Source organism: Scyliorhinus torazame, chromosome 8 (assembly GCF_047496885.1).
Source record: "Scyliorhinus torazame isolate Kashiwa2021f chromosome 8, sScyTor2.1, whole genome shotgun sequence".
NCBI classification, from domain to species: Eukaryota; Metazoa; Chordata; class Chondrichthyes; order Carcharhiniformes; family Scyliorhinidae; genus Scyliorhinus; species Scyliorhinus torazame.
Genome location: NC_092714.1, coordinates 173,910,439 through 173,928,766, shown reverse-complemented (window position 1 = coordinate 173,928,766; position 18,328 = coordinate 173,910,439). Strand labels below are relative to the sequence as shown.

General features: G+C 47.7%; 1 protein-coding gene across 1 annotated transcript in view; it reads left to right on the top strand.

Moving 5' to 3' along the window:
* Window positions 1–15,768, top strand: part of LOC140428257 (phosphoenolpyruvate carboxykinase, cytosolic [GTP]-like) — a 446,086-nt gene extending 430,318 nt beyond the window's left edge. Inside the window, exon 8 of the mRNA XM_072514529.1 lies at window positions 15,296–15,768. Coding sequence (XP_072370630.1) covers window positions 15,296–15,753 — 458 coding nt within the window. The 3' untranslated portion in view covers window positions 15,754–15,768. The remainder of the gene's footprint in view (window positions 1–15,295) is intronic.
* Window positions 15,769–18,328: the final 2,560 nt, after the last annotated feature.

The window sequence follows — 18,328 nt, the reverse complement described above, 5'->3', positions numbered from 1 at the left end:
CTGTGGAGTCCTTCATCGCTCTCTGTGGAGCCCTTCATCGCTCTCTGTGTGGAGTTTGTCATCGCTCTCTCTGTGGAGTCTGTCATCGCTCTCTTTGTGGAGTCGTGCAGTGTTCTCGCTGTAGAATCGATCTGTGCTCTCTCAACGGAGTCGTTCTGTGCTCTCCGTGTGGCGTCGTCTTCACCTTGGGTATTGCTATCATCCCATGTATCGACGATCTGCCATGGCATCATGGTGATGGATTCATCTACCATGAGAAGAGTCGTATTGAACTGTTCAACCGTGTTGCTGATGCTGTGATCAGGATCTCCGAATAACTCAGCCATGTCTGAGCAGTATTGTGTGTATTGTTCAATTGACAAATCATCGCTTTTTGTTTCGGAGTTGTGATCGTTCTCTTCATGTTCAATGAACAAATCGTCTTCTTGTGTGGAGGCTGGGACCCTTCATGGGGCGTGGACCACTCTCTGTTTCTTGGCATCAGGCCGCAGCATAATCCTGCACTCACGAGTCGGGATGTGAACTCATCATCGGGGTCTTCACGGTACAACACCTCTAGGTGCGGTTCGGATTTGGTACTGGGGTAGCCATCTCCCAAGATGAAGTCTTCGTCTGAGTCGTAGTCTACAAGGACCATATCATCTTCTAGGGTGCTGCTAACTGCTTGTTCTAGGGTGTTGTGAAAGTTATTTTTAACTGGTGTAAGTTCGGGCATTGTTCTGTCTTTTGAGGCAAGAAAATTGGTTGTTGCAGCTTTAAATTTATTTTTGTTCATTTTCGTGCATTTCCCTTTTAAGTGGGCGTCGTCCTGGTCATCAGACGTCATGACGCTAGTGACGTCATGTGCCAGTGTTGCTAACTTTTGGTTGGTTCAATTGGCTCTGTTTTACACCCTTTGCTCTCGAGTCGCCAGGTATCTTTATGATACCGCCACGAGGTTCAAGTTCAAGTAATGATCAATAATTCAATACACCGATTAGTAAGATTCAAATCAAAGCACATTTATTATACACAGTATCGCGACTCATGCACAAATTCTACGTCTAAGCTACTTCTACAACTAATAGGCCTGTACTTAGCTTCAGACTGGCCCAGCAGGTATGGGGAACAAATGGCCTTCCGTTCGGGTTCTGAGTCTGTGGGATTCGAAGTTGGTACGGATTGGTAGCTAGGAGCGCCTGTCTCGTAGCGAGCGTTGACTTAAGACTTACTGGATATCGGCGGCAGCTGCACTGGTCCCTGTCAAGGGTTGGTTCACGTTGCTGAGTGACCCGGTCAAGAAGAACGATTTGAACTTGGGGGCTTAACTTTATAGTCCCCAGGGGCTTCCCACCTTTAGGGGCGGACCCTGTACCTGGTTCCAAGTGATTGGACTTTGTTCCAATCGCTTGGAACGGGTACGATTTGGATGGAGTCTCCGGGTAGGACGGCGATCAATGCCGTGTGTGCTCTACCCAAGCGTAGCTGACCAGAGGGGGGGGGTTTCCAGGCAGGGCGGGTCCCAATGCCGTTTCTCCACTGCCTGAGCAACTGACAAGAACGGGCAAGAAATGTAGTCATCGTGGTGGGGCTGCAGTATTGGTTCTTCCTTCGAACCAGAAGGGCAGTTATGAACAGGGGTCTGTGTATCTGTCGACAGACGGGTTCCTCTGAACTGGCGTCTGGGACATTAACAAGACTGCAGACAAACTAGTTCCGCTGAACTAGCGTCTGGCCAAACGCGTTTCTCTGACTGCCAGTGGGCGTCAGAAGGGTGGTGACGTGGGGCCAAGGAAAAAAAAATTCTAGTCTAACATACAACATTTAACAAAACACTACAAACAACATAAAACATGCTGCAGGTTTCATCAGAAAGGACACCGTTTTCTCCCAAGCGGTTCCTTTTAAAACATCATCTGGACACCTCAGTTATCGGTTGCGAACAGGGTCGCAAAAGGGTTCTCGTTTTGGGAGTCAGACTCAAAGTCGTCATCTACTCCCGGATGCCAAACTCTCGAGTGTATCAGGGCTGATAGGGCTGCATGGTGTGATCTGGGATCGCTCTCGTCATTCCGGACGAGTCTGTACGAATTATCTCGGTGCCAAAAGGTGGTGTCACGCTCTGTGGGGACGGAATCGGGGTCGTCATTGTAGGTCGGTGGTCGGTGGTAGGGTTTGTTTGGGAAAGTGATCGTGAAGGGATCACTCGAATCGTGGTCCGATTCGCTGGGTGTGGGTCCTGTTGCATGGGGATAGTAGGGAGGCGTGCTGTGGCTATTGTCCGAGTCACAGTCGCTGTCGCTGCTGCTGCAGTCGGTGGGCGTTCCGAGGCGGAGTGTATATTTCGGGGGGTGGAGTCGAGGTCGAGTCCGTGGATGTGGTGGGCGTGTTGAGGGAATGTAGGGTTACGTTGGCTGTGGGCGGGGCGTGGTCTGCTGCGTCGAGCATGACGTGATGTGCGTGGTTAGACTGTGTTCCATAAACGTTCAGCTGGTTGATATGGAACCACGCAGTCTTTCCATTGCGGTACTTTATTTTGTAGACGGAAGGGCTTACTGTGTCCGCAATGGAGCACGGACCCGAATACTTAGGTGACAGGAATGTGCTGGGGTTGTATACGGAGAGCAGGACTTGCTGTCCTACACTGAACTCAGTCGCATGCACTGTCTTATCGAAACAGGCCTTGTTCTGTTTCTTTTTTGTGCCCAATTTCACTGCGGCTGCTAGCTGAGCCGTTTTAACATTATTCACTAATTGCTCTACTGCTTTCTCGTGTGTGAGGGCCGTCACTTCGGGGCTGGTCAAATCTAATCCTAATAAAAATTCTGTGCCTTTCATGGGGCGTCCGGTCATGAGGGTGTGTGGGGTGTAACCTGTAGATGTTGAAACCGTATTTCGCAAAAAAATCAATGCAAAAGGGAGGACTGAATCCCAAGTGGTGTTGTTCTGCTGGACCATTTTTCTGAGGGTGGATTTTAGGGTCTGATTCATGCGCTCCACGATACCACTCGACTGGGGGTGGTATGCAATGTGGAATTTTTGGGTAATGCCAAATATCGTGAGGACGTTCTTCATGACACGTCCCGTAAAATGGGAACCTTGGTCTGATTCAATGCTGCGGGGGAGTCCCCATCTCGTAAAGATGTGGTGGGTTAAAATCTTGGCTGTGGTCTTTGCCGTGTTAGTTCTGGATGGGAATGCTTCCACCCATTTTGTAAATGTGTCTATCACCACAAGTACATATTTGTACCAATTCCTGCAAGGGGGCAATGGTCCTATAAAATCAATCTGGAGGTTAGTCCAGGGGCCATTAACGGGTCGGGTGTGACTGAGCTGAGCCTTTTTGGCGTATCTGTCCGGATTATTCTGGGCGCAGATAAGACAATTCTCAATGTAGTGATTTACATCGTCCTTTAAACTGGGCCACCAACAGAGCTGCCTGAGGTGGGCTGTAGTGGGATCGATTTCCTGATGTCCATGACCGTCATGGAATAAACAAATCAGTTGATTCCTGTCCTGTTCAGGAACCACATAAAGGGTGTCTTTTAACACCACACCGTCATGTGTGGTCAGAGCATTTTTAAACCTCTCATAGAGTGCTGGATAGTTTCCTTTTAAAATCTCCCTGAGATTGCTGTCCTGCTTCTGGGCCTGCACTAAATCCTCGATATTAGTCTGCGAGACCTGAACTGCATTCACTGGTGCGCGTTCGGGGGTGTCCAAAAATATCCGTGCCTGGAACCTGCTTTAGCCAGTAAGTCGGCTTTTACATTTCCAGGGGGGAGGAACGATGGTGACATCGAACTTTGACTATTCCAAAAGTCCTGTTCTGTGCTCACTCTAAAATGTGACGGAGCAATGGGGCTGAGGGGAGGGGTTTTCCATCTGCGGAAACAAATCCTCTTGCTTTCCACAGGGGTAGGAATTCCGCAAGGCTGTTGCAGACATAGAGGCTGTCCGAATATATGTCTGCTTGGCTGGGGAAGGAATCTGGGTGTTCCACTATGTATGCGATGGCCGCAAGCTCTGCTGCCTGCGCGCCTAAGTGTCCCGGAAGTTTTATTGCTATTTCTTCTAGGGCGCGTCCCTGCGCATCCTCGACATAAATACCGCATCCTGTTATGCGCTTCCCTTCTAATATTGTGGAAGATCCATCCACATATATCTTTATGGGTTCGCATGTGTCTGTGTGCTTGGGGCTCTGGGGTGAACTACCTATCTTTCTGGGGGGTGTTTTAGCAATAAAGTGGCCTGTGTTGTGGTGTGGAGATATAATTTCACATTTACCGGGGGTTCCGCAGTACTGTAGGTTGTCGGCTAAAAAAGTGTGGGTCTTTGTCCTTTTAACAGTGATGTCCCATCCCTGCAAAAGAAGGGTCCATCTGGCTGCTCTTATCTGACTAACTACCGTCCTTGAGTCGTCCGTCCAGTAAAGGTTGGGTGGGGGTGTGTTCTGTGAGGATTGTGATGGGGTTCAGTCCGGTAATGTACGAAAAATACTGTACTGCCCAGAATACTGCGAGCAGGTGCCTTTCACAGGCTGAAAATCGCTGCTCCACAGCATCTAAAACTCTGGAGGCGTAAGCCACGGGCCTTAACTGTTCGTGTCGTTCGGTGCTTGCTACATCTATCGCATAGGGGGAAAGCGGGTCTGGAACTTGTAGTGCGGGGGCTGCTATGAGTGCTTGTTTCAAAGAATCCACAGCATCCGTATGCTGCGGAAGCCATTCCCGGGGGGCTCCTTTCTTTAGGAGGGCTGAGAGGGGTGCTGCCTTGCTGGCGAAACTGTCAATGTGGTTTTGGCAGTAGCCAACCAGTCCTAAAAACGACCGGAGGGCTGAAACGTTCTGGGGAAGGGGCAATTTAGCAATCGAGTCAGTCCTTTTATGCTCGATCTCGCGTTTACCATGTGTGATAATTGTTCCCAAATATATCACTTTTTCTTCCAAAATCTGGGCCTTTTTGGGGTTGACTTTACAACCGATTGAGTGTAAGAGTTCCAGAAGTTCGGACAGAAGCTCAATGTGCTCTTCCTTGGTGTCTGTCTGCAGTAGTAGGTTGTCTACGTACTGGACCAGACATTCGGGCAAGACAATTTGGCTAAACCATTTGCCAGCTGTCGGTGGAAAATGGAGGGGGAGTTGTGGAAGCCTTGTGGAAGGCATGTCCACGTGTACTGTTGATTTTTAAAGGCGAAGGCAAATTTGTACTGGCACGCCTTTGCCAATGGAATGGACCAGAATCCATTACTGACATCCAAAACCGTAAAGAATCGGGAATTGAGTCCCTGCTTGAGCATGGTCTCAGGACTTGTTGCTACCGTGGGGGCTGCTGCGGGGGTGATTTTGTTGAGTTCCCGGTAATCGATGGTCAGTCGCCATGATCCATCAGGCTTTCTCACTGGCCAAATCGGGGCATTATTAGTGGAGGCTTCTGATCTAAGTACGCCCTGCTCTAATAAGCTGTCGATAACTTTTGCGATTCCTCCCTCTGCCTCTTGGGGAAATCCATATTGTTTTGGGGGTCTAGGGTCAGGTCCTGTGATTTGTACTGAACCAGTCATCCGGCCACAGTCATGTTTGTGGGTCGCGAATGCTATCCTGTTCTTTTGTAACACTGCCCTAACCTGCTTGTCCGTGCTAAGTGTAGTCGGGTTAAACCAAAATTCGCCTACTGCGCTAATTTTGTTGCCGTATTCACCTATTGTGAGCGGATTTTGCCATTTTTCAGACGCATTGGTTGACTGGATCAAAGGATAGGTTGTGGGAATTCATAAAGTCTATGCCCAAAATGTGTTCTGCTGTGTGGGGTAGATCGACTACAACTATGGGGTGCTTGGGGGTGATGTTGCCGATTTGAATGGGTACAGGGGCTGTGATGTGTCCCTGCTGTGAGTGGCCTGTAAAGCCGCTGAGGGTGATGGTGGCTGTAGTGGGCCACGTGTCCTTTTGGAACATGGTGGAAGAATTTATTGTGGTGCGGGACCCTCCTGTGTCCCAGAGAAACTCGATGGGCTGTCCCCGTATTTTCGCTGCAACTACCGGTCGTCCGGACCTATCCCAAAGGGTGTCGCAGACCCAACTGGGGGAGCCCGAACACCATCAATCCGTCCGTTCAGGTCCGTCTGATCTGAACGGGTGCTCCCACTATGTATGGGCTCTGTCTTATTCTTACTTAGAGGGCCTGTCTGCTGGGCTCTCTGTGGCTTTCGTGGGGCATTGCATTCCCTTGCAAAGTGTCCCAACTGTCCACAAAGAACAAAGAACAAAGAAATGTACAGCACAGGAACAGGCCCTCCAAGCCCATGCCGACCATGCTGCCCGACTAAACTACAATCTTCTACACTTCCTGGGTCCGTATCCCTCTATTCCCATCCTATTCATGTATTTGTCAAGATGCCCCTTAAATGTCACTATCATCCCTGCTTCCACCACCTCCTCCGGTAGCAAGTTCCGGGCACCCACTACCCTCTGTGTAAAAAACTTGCCTCGTACATCTACTCTAAACCTTGCCCCTCTCACCTTAAACCTATGCCCCCTAGTAATTGACCCCTCTACCCTGGGGAAAAGCCTCTAACTATTCACTCTGTCTATGCCCCTCATAATTTTGTAGACCTCTATCAGGTCGCCCCTTAACCTCCGTCGTTCCAGTGAGAACAAACCGAGTTTATTCAACCGCTCCTCAAAGCGAATGCCCTCCATACCAGGCAACATTCTGGTAAATCTCTTCTGCACCCTCTCTAAAGCCTCCACATCCTTCTGGTAGTGTGGCGACCAGAATTGAACACTATACTCCAAGTGTGGCCTAACTAAGGTTCTATACAGCTGCAACATGACTTGCCAATTCTTACACTCAATGCCTCGGCTAATGAAGGCAAGCATGCCGTATGCCTTATTGACTGCCTTCTCCACCTGTGTTGCCCCTTTCATTGACCTGTGGACCTGTACACCTAGATCTCTCTGACTTTCAATACTCTTGAGGGTTCTACCATTCACTGTATATTCCCTACCTGCATTAGGCCTTCCAAAATGCATTACCTCACATTTGTCCGGATTAAACTCCATCTGCCATCTCTCCGCCCAAGTCTCCAAACAATCTAAATCCTGCTGTATCCACTGACAGTCCTCATCGCTATCCGCAATTCCACCAACCTTTGTGTTGTCTGCAAACTTACTAATCAGACCAGTTACATTTTCCTCCAAATCATTTATATATACTACAAACAGCAAAGGTCCCAGCACTGATCCCTGCGGAACAGCCCTCCAATTAGAAAAGCACCCTTCCATTGCTACTCTCTGCCTTCTATGACCTAGCCAGTTCTGTATCCACCTTGCCAGCTCACCCCTGATCCCGTGTGACTTCACCTTTTGTACTAGTCTACCATGAGGGACCTTGTCAAAGGCCTTACTGAAGTCCATATAGACAACATCCACTGCCCTACCTGCATCAATCATCTTTGTGACCTCCTCGAAAAAATCAAGTTAGTGAGACATGACCTCCCCTTCACAAAACCATGCTGCCTCTCACTAATACGTCCATTTGCTTCCAAATGGGAGTAGATCCTGTCTCGAAGAAATCTTCTAGACCCCTTCTAGTCCTCCTGACTCCTTGCTTAAGTTCCTTCCTACTTTCCTTATATTCCACACAGGCTTCGTCTGTTCCCAGCCTTTTAGCCCTGACAAATGCCTCCTTTTTCTTTTTGACGAGGCCTACAATATCTCTCGTTATCCAAGGTTCCCGAAAATTGCCGTATTTATCCTTCTTCCTCACAGGAACATGCCGGTCCTGAATTCCTTTCAACTGACACGTGAAAGCCTCCCACATGTCAGGGGCGGGATTCTTCGCAATCGGCGCGATGTCCGCCGACCGGCGACAAAATCGGCGCGAATCAGTCCGGCATTGCGCCGCCCCAAAGGTGCGGAATTCTCCACATCTTGGGGGGCCGAGCCCTCACCTTGAGGGGCTAGGCCCGCGCCGGACTGATTTCTGCCCCGCCGGCTGGCGGGAAAGGCCTTTGGTGCCCCGCCAGCTGGCGCGGAAATGACTTTGCCTACCTATCTGCTCCTCTATCTCCCGCTGGCCGTTGGGAGGCCTGTAGTAAACCCCCAACATTGTGACTGCACCCTTCTTATTCCTGATCTCTACCCATCTAGCCTCACTGCCCTCTGAGGTGTCCTCCCGGAGTACAGCTGTGATATCCTCCCTAACCAGTAGCGCAACTCCTCCACCCCTTTTACATCCCCCTCTATCCTGCCTGAAACATCTAAATCCTGGAACGTTTAGCTGCCAATCCTGCCCTTCCATCAACCAGCTCTCTGTAATGGCAACAACATCATAGTTCCAAGTACTAATCCAAACTCTAAGTTCATCTGCCTTACCCGTAATACTTCTTGCATTAAAACATATGCACTTCAGGCCACCAGACCCGCTGTGTTCAGCAACTTTTCCCTGTCTGCTCTGCCTCAGAGCCACACTGTCCCTATTCCCTAGTTCTCCCTCAATGCTCTCACCTTCTGACCTATTGCTCCCGTGCCCACCCCCCTGCCATACTAGTTTAAACCCTCCCGTGTGACACTAGCAAACCTTGCAGCCAGGATATTTATGCCTCTCCAGTTTAGATGAAACCCGTCCTTCTTATATAGGTCACACCTGCCCCGGAAGAGCTCCCAGTGGTCCAGATAACGGAAACCCTCCCTCCTACACCAGCTGTTTAGCCACGTGTTTAGCTGCTCTATCTTCCTATTTCTAGCCTCACTGGCACATGGCACAGGGAGTAATCCCGAGATTACAACCCTCGAGGTCCTGTCTTTTAACTTTCTGCCTAGCTTCCTGAACTCCTGCTGCAGGACCTCATGCCCCTTCCTGCCTATGTCGTTAGTACCAATATGTACAACGACCTCTGCCTATTTGCCCTCTCCCTTCAGGATGCCCTCTACCCGTTCGGAGACACCCTGGACCCTGGCACCAGGGAGGCAACATAAGAACATAAGAACTATGAGCAGGAGTAGGCCATCTGGCCCCTTGAGCCTGCTCCACCATTCAATGAGATCATGGCTGATCTTTTGTGGACTCAGCTCCACTTTCCGGCCTGAACACCATAACCCTTAATCCCTTTATTCTTCAAAAAACTATCTATCTTTATCTTAAAAACATTTAATGAAGGAGCCTCTACTGCTTCACTGGGCAAGGAATTCCATAGATTCACAACCCTTTGGGTGAAGAGGTTCCTCCTAAACTCAGTCCTAAATCTACTTCCCCTTATTTTGAGGCTATGCCCCCTAGTTCTGCTTTCACCCGCCAGTGGAAACAACCTGCCTGCATCTATCCTATCTATTCCCTTCATAATCTTATATGTTTCTATAAGATCCCCCCTCATCCTTCTAAATTCCAACAAGGACAGTCCCAGTCTACTCAACCTCTCCTCGTAATCCAACCCCTTCAGCTCTGGAATTAACCTAGTGAATCTCCTCTGCACCCGCTCCAGTGCCAGTACGTCCTTTCTCAAGTAAGGAGACCAAAACTGAACACAATACTCCAGGTGTGACCTCACTAACACCTTATACAATTGCCATCCTGGAGTCTCTTTCACGTCCACAGAAGCGCCTATCTGTGCCCCTGACTATAGAGTCCCCTATTACTATTACTCTTCTGCGCTTTGACCCTCCCTTCTGAACATCAGAACCAGCCGTGGTGCCACTGCTCTGGGTGCTGCTGTTTTCCCCTGATAGGCTATCCCCCCCGACAGTATCCAAAGGGGTATACCTGTTCGAGAGGGGGACAACCACAGATGATTCCTGCACTGACTGCCTGCCCTTTCTGGTGGTCACCCATTTCTCTGCCTGCACCTTGGGTGTGACCACATTTATATGACTGCGATCTACGATGTATTCCGCCACCTGCATGCTCCTAAGTGCATCCAATTGCTGCTCCAACCGAACCATGCGGTCTGTGAGGAGCTCCAGTTGGGTGCACTTTCTGCAGTTGTAACACTCCTGTGACTTTGATGGGGGGCTGTTCTTGCTTTCATTTACCCATGCGGGGTTCTGGTGTGTTTTAACTGCTTGTATGTCTGCTTCTGCCTGCTTTTCTTCGGGTTTGTTTTGTACAGACTGCTCCCAGGCGCGGGACAATCTTTTTACGACCCATTTCTCATTATGAGCCTCCTCTGAGGGATCATAATTCGCACAAGCTTTTTGTCCTCTTTCTGTGGCATGGGAGATAAGGGTGCGGGTCCATTTGGCCATGTTGTCTGGGGACAAATGGGCGCGGTCTAAGTCTCCAAAAACTGCTGCAAAGTGAATCCACAGGCGTCCAGCAAACGCTGTGGGGTGCTCGGTTTTCTTTTGCCTGCATTTATTGAAGCCATCTACGGGGTCACCCCGTTTATACCCGATTGCGTCTAGGATCGCGGTATGCATTTCTGCAAGGGTGCCTCCTCCTACATTCTGTGGGTCGGGAAGGGCTGCTACAACCGAAGGGTCTAGACTCAAAACTAGACTGTTTAATACACAGTAACTTGCACCTGCTAGTTTCTGCCTGTGTTGGCTGAATTTCCCTTCAGCCTTTGCTGTCCTCCATTTTACATCGGGAGTTGGCCAACCCAGGTGGCTACACTGGACTCGATTGCGCATGCGCAATTCGCGTTTCCTTTACTGTGCGCTCTTAGCACAACTGCGTATGTGCGGCTCCTTCCTCAAGATGGCTGCCGTTCAGAACTTCATTCAATCCTGTCTCCGCCTCGTGGTAAGTTTTGGCGCCGTTTTTTCCGATTTTCTTTTCTAGACACTGAGTCGGTGTTTGTAACGACTGACAGTATTGATTTTGTTTTTGTTCATGAGCAAGGCATTTTTGTATAGCGATTTCTAGAGTTAGATGCTTATTTTGTAATAGTTCTTCCCTCAAATGTTTATCAGATAGTCCAGAAATTAATTGATGCACTATCACAGTGTCTCTGAAATCAGCATCATCACAGCCTTGTGGTATTAACTTGAGATTTGTAATAAAATCAGAGATGGGCCCTCCGTTTCTCTGACAAGAGTTAAATCTTTCCAGCATCTCACCAGCCTGACTTTTGCTGCATTTAGCAAATTTTTTGAGTATGATTTCTACTTTGGATTTGTCTTTATCGTCTAAGTAATTAAAGCAATGATAGATTTCTCTAGCTCCATGCCCTCCTGTTGAGAGAAGTAGGGCTATTTTTGTTGCATCAGAGGCATGGCTTAAATCATTCGCTGTGATAAATATTTGGAACATCTGTTCAAACATTTTCCAGTTATAACATAAATTTCCAGCCGCCATGGAGTTCGAGCAAGTTCCATTGAATCAGTTAGTCATCGAGGATCCATTTGCTGCGAAGTCTTCCACAGTCGAATATCCAGTTTAAGTTTTTCTTCTCTTGCTGGTGTCTAGCTAACTTTCTGAAATCATTCCTGGTATCATATATTATTCTCTAAGTCTGAATAAAGATTGTAGACTTCCAGTTAACACAAATACTTTATTCAGTAGGTTCGTTCTGTTTCTAGAGCTTAACTAGATGTAATACAATCAAGAGGTATGACCAGTGAAGCTAAGGCAAGCTGCCTATGCTGAGCTGTCTCTGTCTGCTGCTGCTGCTCCCTGGCCCTGTGCTTCTGAAAGGGGCGGATCCTACCTTGGGCTGGACCCTTTATACCCATCTCTGATGCCCTCTAGTGGCTGTTACATCTGTCTGCAATCCCTGGTGTATGTGCAGATGTATGTACAGATGATCAGATCACTACACAGAGAACTAGGGTGGCAGAGAGGGCCTTAATCTAAATAGTGATGTGGGGGATCACATGAGGGATGCTGTGATCAATTAAAGAGGAAGGGCTATACAACAGAGCAAGTTAGCAATAAGAGGCAATGATAATCAGAGCATGGCAGGAAGGGACAGAATATAGGAATAAGATAAGGCCAGAGTTTGAAAAAATAACAAAAGACAGAACTAAAGGCAATCTGAATGTGCATGAGCACTCAGGACAAACAGAAATCGAAATAAAGATGTATGACCTGCTAGCCATTACAGAGACGTGGCTGCCAAGTGAACAAGGCTGGGTCCTGAACATTCAAGGGTACTTGACATTTCGGAAGGCTAGGAAGCTTGGAAAAGATGGTGGGGTAGCTCTTCTAACTAAGGATGACATTGGTACAATAGTGAGGGATGGCTTTAGTTCTAAATATCAAATATCACCAGGGAAAGGGCACTGAGAAAATTATTCGAACTAAAGGCGGACAGGTCCCTAGGCCCTGATGGCCTACATCTTAGGATCTTAAAAGAAGTGGCTGCAGAGATAATGGATTCATTGACTGTGATTCTGTAGATTCTGGAAAGCTACATCAGACTGGAAAACAGCAAATGTAACTCCTCTATTCAAAAAAGGAGGAAGTCAGAAAACAGGAAACTACAGGCCAGTTAGCCTATCATCTGACGTAGGGAAAACGCTGGAAGCTATGATTAAGGAAGTTATGTCAGGGCACTTAGAAAATCTTAGTGCAATAAGGCGAAGCCAACATATGTTTGTAAATGTGAAATTGTGTTTAATTTGTCAGAGTTCTTTGAGGAAGTAACAAGCAAGGTGAATAAAGGAGAACCTGTAGATGTGGTGTACTTGGATTTCCAAAAGGCATTTGATAAGGTGCCACATCGAAGATTAGCACACAAAATAAGAGTTTATGGTGTTAGGAATGATGGACTGGGATGAGCAGAAGGTTGGCTGACTAACAGGAAAGTCAGGATTAATGGGTCATTTTTGGGTTTGCAAATTATAACTATTAGAATGCGGCTGGGATCAATGCTGGGGCCTACAATATATCAAGGAATTGAATAAAGAGGCTGAATATATGATTGCTCAATTTACTGATGACACAAAAATAGGTAGGAAAGTAAGTTGTGATGGGGACATAACCCATCAGCAAAGGGATACAGATAGATTAAGTATGTGGGAAACAAAGTGATGAAGTATAATGAGGCTAAACATCAGATTGTCTGCTTGGCGGGAAGAATAAAAAAACAATATATTATTTAGATGGAGAGAGATTGCAGGACTGTATAGTGCATAGGGATCCAGGCATTCCGGCACATGAATCAAAAAATTAGCACCCAGGTACAGCAAGCGATTAGGAAGGCACATTGAAATGTTAGTGTTTATTTGAAAAGGAGTAGAATATAAATGTAGGGATGTTTTGTAACAGTTGTACAGGGTATTGGTGACACCACAGCTTGAGTAATTTTTGTCTCCTTACTTAAGAAAAGATATGATTGTATTAGGAGCAGTTCAGAGGAAGTGATCGGGGAAGGGGTTTATCCTATGAGGAAAGGTTCTCAGGTTGCGCCTGTACACAGGAGTTAAGAAGAATGAGGTGATCTTTCTGCAATATATAAGATCCTGAGAGGACTTGATTGATTGATTGATATTTATTGTCACGTGTACCGAAGTACAGTGAAAAGTATACTGCGGCCAAGGGAATGTACACAGTACGTACATAGCAGACAAAATACTCATCAACAGATTACATTGACAATGGTACATCGACAAGCAGTGATTGGTTACAGTGCGGAACAAGGGGCCAAACAAAGCAAATACATGAGTAAGAGCAGCATAGGGCGTCGTGAATAGTGTTCTCACAGGGAACAGATCAGACCGAGGGAGAGTTGTTGAGGAGTCTAGTAACTGTGGGGAAGAAGCTGTTCCTATGTCTGGAGGTGCGGGTCTTCAGCCTTTGTATCTTCTGCCTGATGGAAGGGTCTGGAAGAGGGCAATGCCTGGGTGGGAGGGGTCTCTGTCAATGCTATCTGCCTTCCTGAGGCAGCGGGAGGTGTATACAGAATCAATGGGAGTATGGCAAGCTTGTGTGATGCGTTGGGCTGAGTTAACCACACTTGGAAGAGTAGATGCTGGGAGGAGGTTTCCCTTATGGGAGAGACAGTTTAAAAATACAGGGTACTGGGCAGCACGGTGGCACAGTGGGTTAGCCCTGCAGCCTCACGGCACCGAGGTCCCAGGTTCGATCTCGGTTCTGGGTCACTGTCTGTGTGGAGTTTGCACATTCTCCCCGTGTTTGCGTGGGTTTCGCCCCCATAACCCATCTTTGCAGGGCAGGTGGATTGGCCATGCTAAATTGCCCCTTAATTGGAAAAAATGAATTGGGTACTCTAAACTTATATTAAAAAAAAGAAATAAATAAAAAATACAGGGTGCTGGATTCTCTGATTGCCGATGGCGAAATCGTGTTTGGCCATTGGCCGGAAAATCCGTAAAACTAGACAAATGCTCCGGGCATAGCCTCAAAATCGGAGAATCCAGCCCAGCGTCTCCTATTTAAGCCGGTGATGAGGATAATTTTCCTTCTCCCAGAGGGTTGTTACCATTAGCACTGGTACACCATGCTTGCCAGTGACACTGAGACACCGTCTATACCAGTAACACTGCTACGTCATCTACGCCAGTAACACTGGGACACAGTGTACGCCAATAACACTGGGACACGATGTAGAGCAATAACACTGGGACACAATCTATGCCAGTAACACTGGGACACCAATAATACTTGGGGCTGGTTTAGCTTGGGCTAGACAGCTGGTTTGTGATGCAGAACAAGGCCAGCAGCCCAGGTTCAATTCCCGTATCAGCTGAGAATTCTGAATTCCCCCTCTGTGTCCCCGAATAGGTGCCGGAATATGGCGACTAGGGGCTTTTCACAGTAACTTCATTGCAGTGTTAATGTAAGCCTACTTGTGACAATAAAGGATCTTTATCTTTATAGAGAGTGTGGTAGTAACACTGGGACACAGGCTATGCCAGTAACACTGGGACATAGTGTACGCCAGTAATATTGGTATAGAGTATGGTTGGAACATTGGGGCACAGTTCAGGCCAGTAACAATTTCCTGTGATTCCTAACGAATACACGTAGATATGAGTGAGGAGTCTGCTAACACTCATTATCTAAGTTCACATCGGAAACAGAAAAGCTATCACTTCAGATTTTGAGTGAAATGGGATGGTTACGATGTGGTGTTATTTATCATTGTATGTTTTCAAGAAGCAGTTAGATATGGCACTTAGGGTGAAAGGGATCAAAGGATAATGGGGGGAAAGCGGGAATAAGCTATTGAGTTGGATGATCAGCCATGATCATGATGAATGATGAAAGGCGGAGCAGGCTCAAAGAGCCGAATGGCTTCCTCCTGCTCCTATTTTCTGTGTTTCTATCCCCATACAAATATTAACTTGGGTAGTCCCTGTGTCACTCTCAACACGAGTTCTTCATTGCTCCTTTTGTCATTGTTTCTTAGGGAAGGTCATTATGCACGACCCTTTCGCCATGCGGCCTTTCTTTGGATACAACTTTGGCAGATACCTATCACACTGGCTCAGCATGGAGCACAGGGCCGGCTCAAAACTTCCCAAGATCTTCCACGTCAACTGGTTCCGCAAAGATAATCAGAACAACTACTTGTGGCCGGGCTTTGGGGAGAACTGTCGAGTCCTGGAGTGGATGTTCCGGAGAATCGAGGGGGAGGACTGCGCCAAGTTGTCTCCTTTGGGCTTCATTCCTGCAGACAACGCCCTTAACCTCAACGGCCTCGGCGTCGTGAACATGGACGAACTCTTCAGTGTTGAGAAAAAATTCTGGGAAGAGGAAATAGAAGCCATCAGAAAATATTTTGAAGATCAGGTCAACATCGACCTTCCCAGTGACGTGGCCAATCAGCTGCTGCAGTTAGGACAAAGAATAAGTCATATGCAATGAGGGTGCGAAGCAGAAAATAAGGATGCAGTGCCTCTCCCGATGGGTCACCTGGTTATGGGAGTGAGTAACTAATTTGTACAGGGCAGGTGCACCCACTTCCCTCTGGCTTTACCATTGATCTGTTCCAGGTTCAATAACCTCACTCTGATTAATCTCACTCTGACAGATATTAAGGGCTGTCATCCTTAATATCTCATGGGTCAGGGGTCAGAAAGGAGAAATTCGGCCAGAGCTCCTGCTCTCAGTTGCTGCTTAATGATGTCCGCTTCACAGGCACATTTGTGCCTGATTGTGTGTGAGAGAATGTGTGAAAGTATATGAGAGAGTGTGTGCGTGTGTGTATGTGAGTATGTATGTGTGAGTGTGTGCGTGAGAGTGTGTGAGAGTATGTGTGAAAGTTTGTGAGAGAGTGTGTGAGTGAGTGTGTATGATTGTGTGTGCGAGTATGTACGTGTGAGAGTATGTGAGAGTAAGTGTGTGTGAGCACGTGAGTGAGTGTGTAAGCATGTGTATGTTTGTGTCAGCTAAGCATAAATTGGCTTTGTTGAATTATTCACAGCAAAGTCTCACGAATAAAGTATCGGCTGAGTTGGGAGAAGGGGAGGGAAAGGGGGTTGGGTGACGGAGAGTGTATGGGGCAGAGGAAGGAGGTGGGGGTTGGCCAGGTGGGAGCTTGGAGCATTTCCTGATGATCATAACCTGAACTATAAAGATTTAAAAGATCATTATTCTGATATGATTTCAGACTGTAATCAATGTATTTGATATTGTTCACAGTTACATAGAATGTAACTTATACTGTTTAAACATTAATATTAATTAGGTTGGAATCAACCATTGCTTTAGTTCTGGAACCGCAGTTACAATGTGCAACTAACTGTTGGTAGATGTTACTGTAGCAGTGTAAACTCCAAAAGATTCTTACATTTTGTCCCTGCTCTCAAATTAATTATTTTTTGACATAAGGTTGCACTTCGTTTTTGTAATTTATGACTTTTATTCTCTGCATATTTTCTAACATCAATGCTTTATTTAAGCATTAAAAAAATTATAACAGAAATTATGTCTTTTATGTCTTCGATATTGGAATTATAAAAACTCCACATTAATTGGTGATTTCCCCTTTCCTGAGGTACTGAAGTTGGTCAGCTAAGGGGTAACTCCTGTATAATATAAAGATTGCATGGATCAGTACTGTGAGTTAAATTCATTTTGTAAGCAACAATGGAACAAAAATAAGTCTCCTGGGCAGAATTCTCCATTTGAGGGACTAAGGACGGGAGTCTCCGTCTTGCTGCACTAGATTTCGGGTGAGGCGCCCCCCCGGGATTGTCCGTCTCGCCAGCCAGCCAATGGGGTTTCCCATTGCGGGCAGCCCCACGTCGTCGGGAAATCCCCGGGCGACCGGCGAAACAGAGAATCCCGACAGGGGAGAATCCATCCCTAATGCTGACGCCGGGACTGAATTGCAAGTATTCTACGTTCACGATAGCAGTGCTGCTCCCGGAGCAGTTCAGGACACTTTATTGGGCTAGCACCGGCACCACGTGAAACTATCCCATGTGATATGACGGGGTCGGATTGGTACTGGAGGGCCTGACAAGCAGGAGCTGCTTATCGGCACTCCACTCGCCACGCACCCTCACCCAAGCCAAGAAGATGGCCCTGGTTGCGCTGGAGCATGTCCATCCCATTGATGGGTTAGCTGGGGCTGGAGAGCACCTAAGCGGGGTGGCCGGGGGATGCACCCATGCGACTTGTGGCCTTCGGTTCCCAATGGGCAGTCAGCGGCGTGCACAGCTGCATGGTTGTCTGCAGGCTGTGGAAATGGCAGTCCGTGCCCAGCTAGTCCAACCCCACAAACCACCTCGTGGCAGCCCCCCGCTACTCCCCCCCCCCCCCCCCCCCCCCCGGGCCAGCGACACAGCTGTCAACGTATGAGAGTGATGTTGGATACTCCTTGTACCCGCTTTCTCCCCCTCAACAACCATGGCGCCTGGTTCCCAATTTTCAATACCACAAGTGGACCTCACCATCGGTAATTCCATCTGCCGGAGGCAGAGCGTCACAGGGAGGGGCCCGGAGAATTCAAGGGTGGGCCCGTTAACGATATGCCCCGCAATCTGTGCAAATCTGTGCAATTTGCATGGCTATACCAACGGGCAGCATGGAACGCATTCACACCGCTGTCAAGGCACCGGACAACAGAATGACATTCTGTTCGGCATCCAGTACCGGCCTCGATTTTCGACTGACGTGCAATTCTCTGCCCAATCGTGTTTTGCAGTTCCGTTGTCAGCCGACGGAGAATCCCGACTCCTGCCTCTTCCATACATCACCGATATCAATCTCCCCCATCATGAACTCTACTGTAACCATTGAATCTCCTTTCACACAGCCCATATGCAATCTCTCCAATCCTGGACTTTATATCATTGATAATAGTCTGCCCTATCATGGACTGTAACACACCCATAGTTACAATTAAGGAAAAACTAGTTAAGTGCAAAAAGCAGAAGGAACAAGTGCGGATAAGATGTGGGGAATCAAGTGGGCGAGGCTTACATTTTTTTCT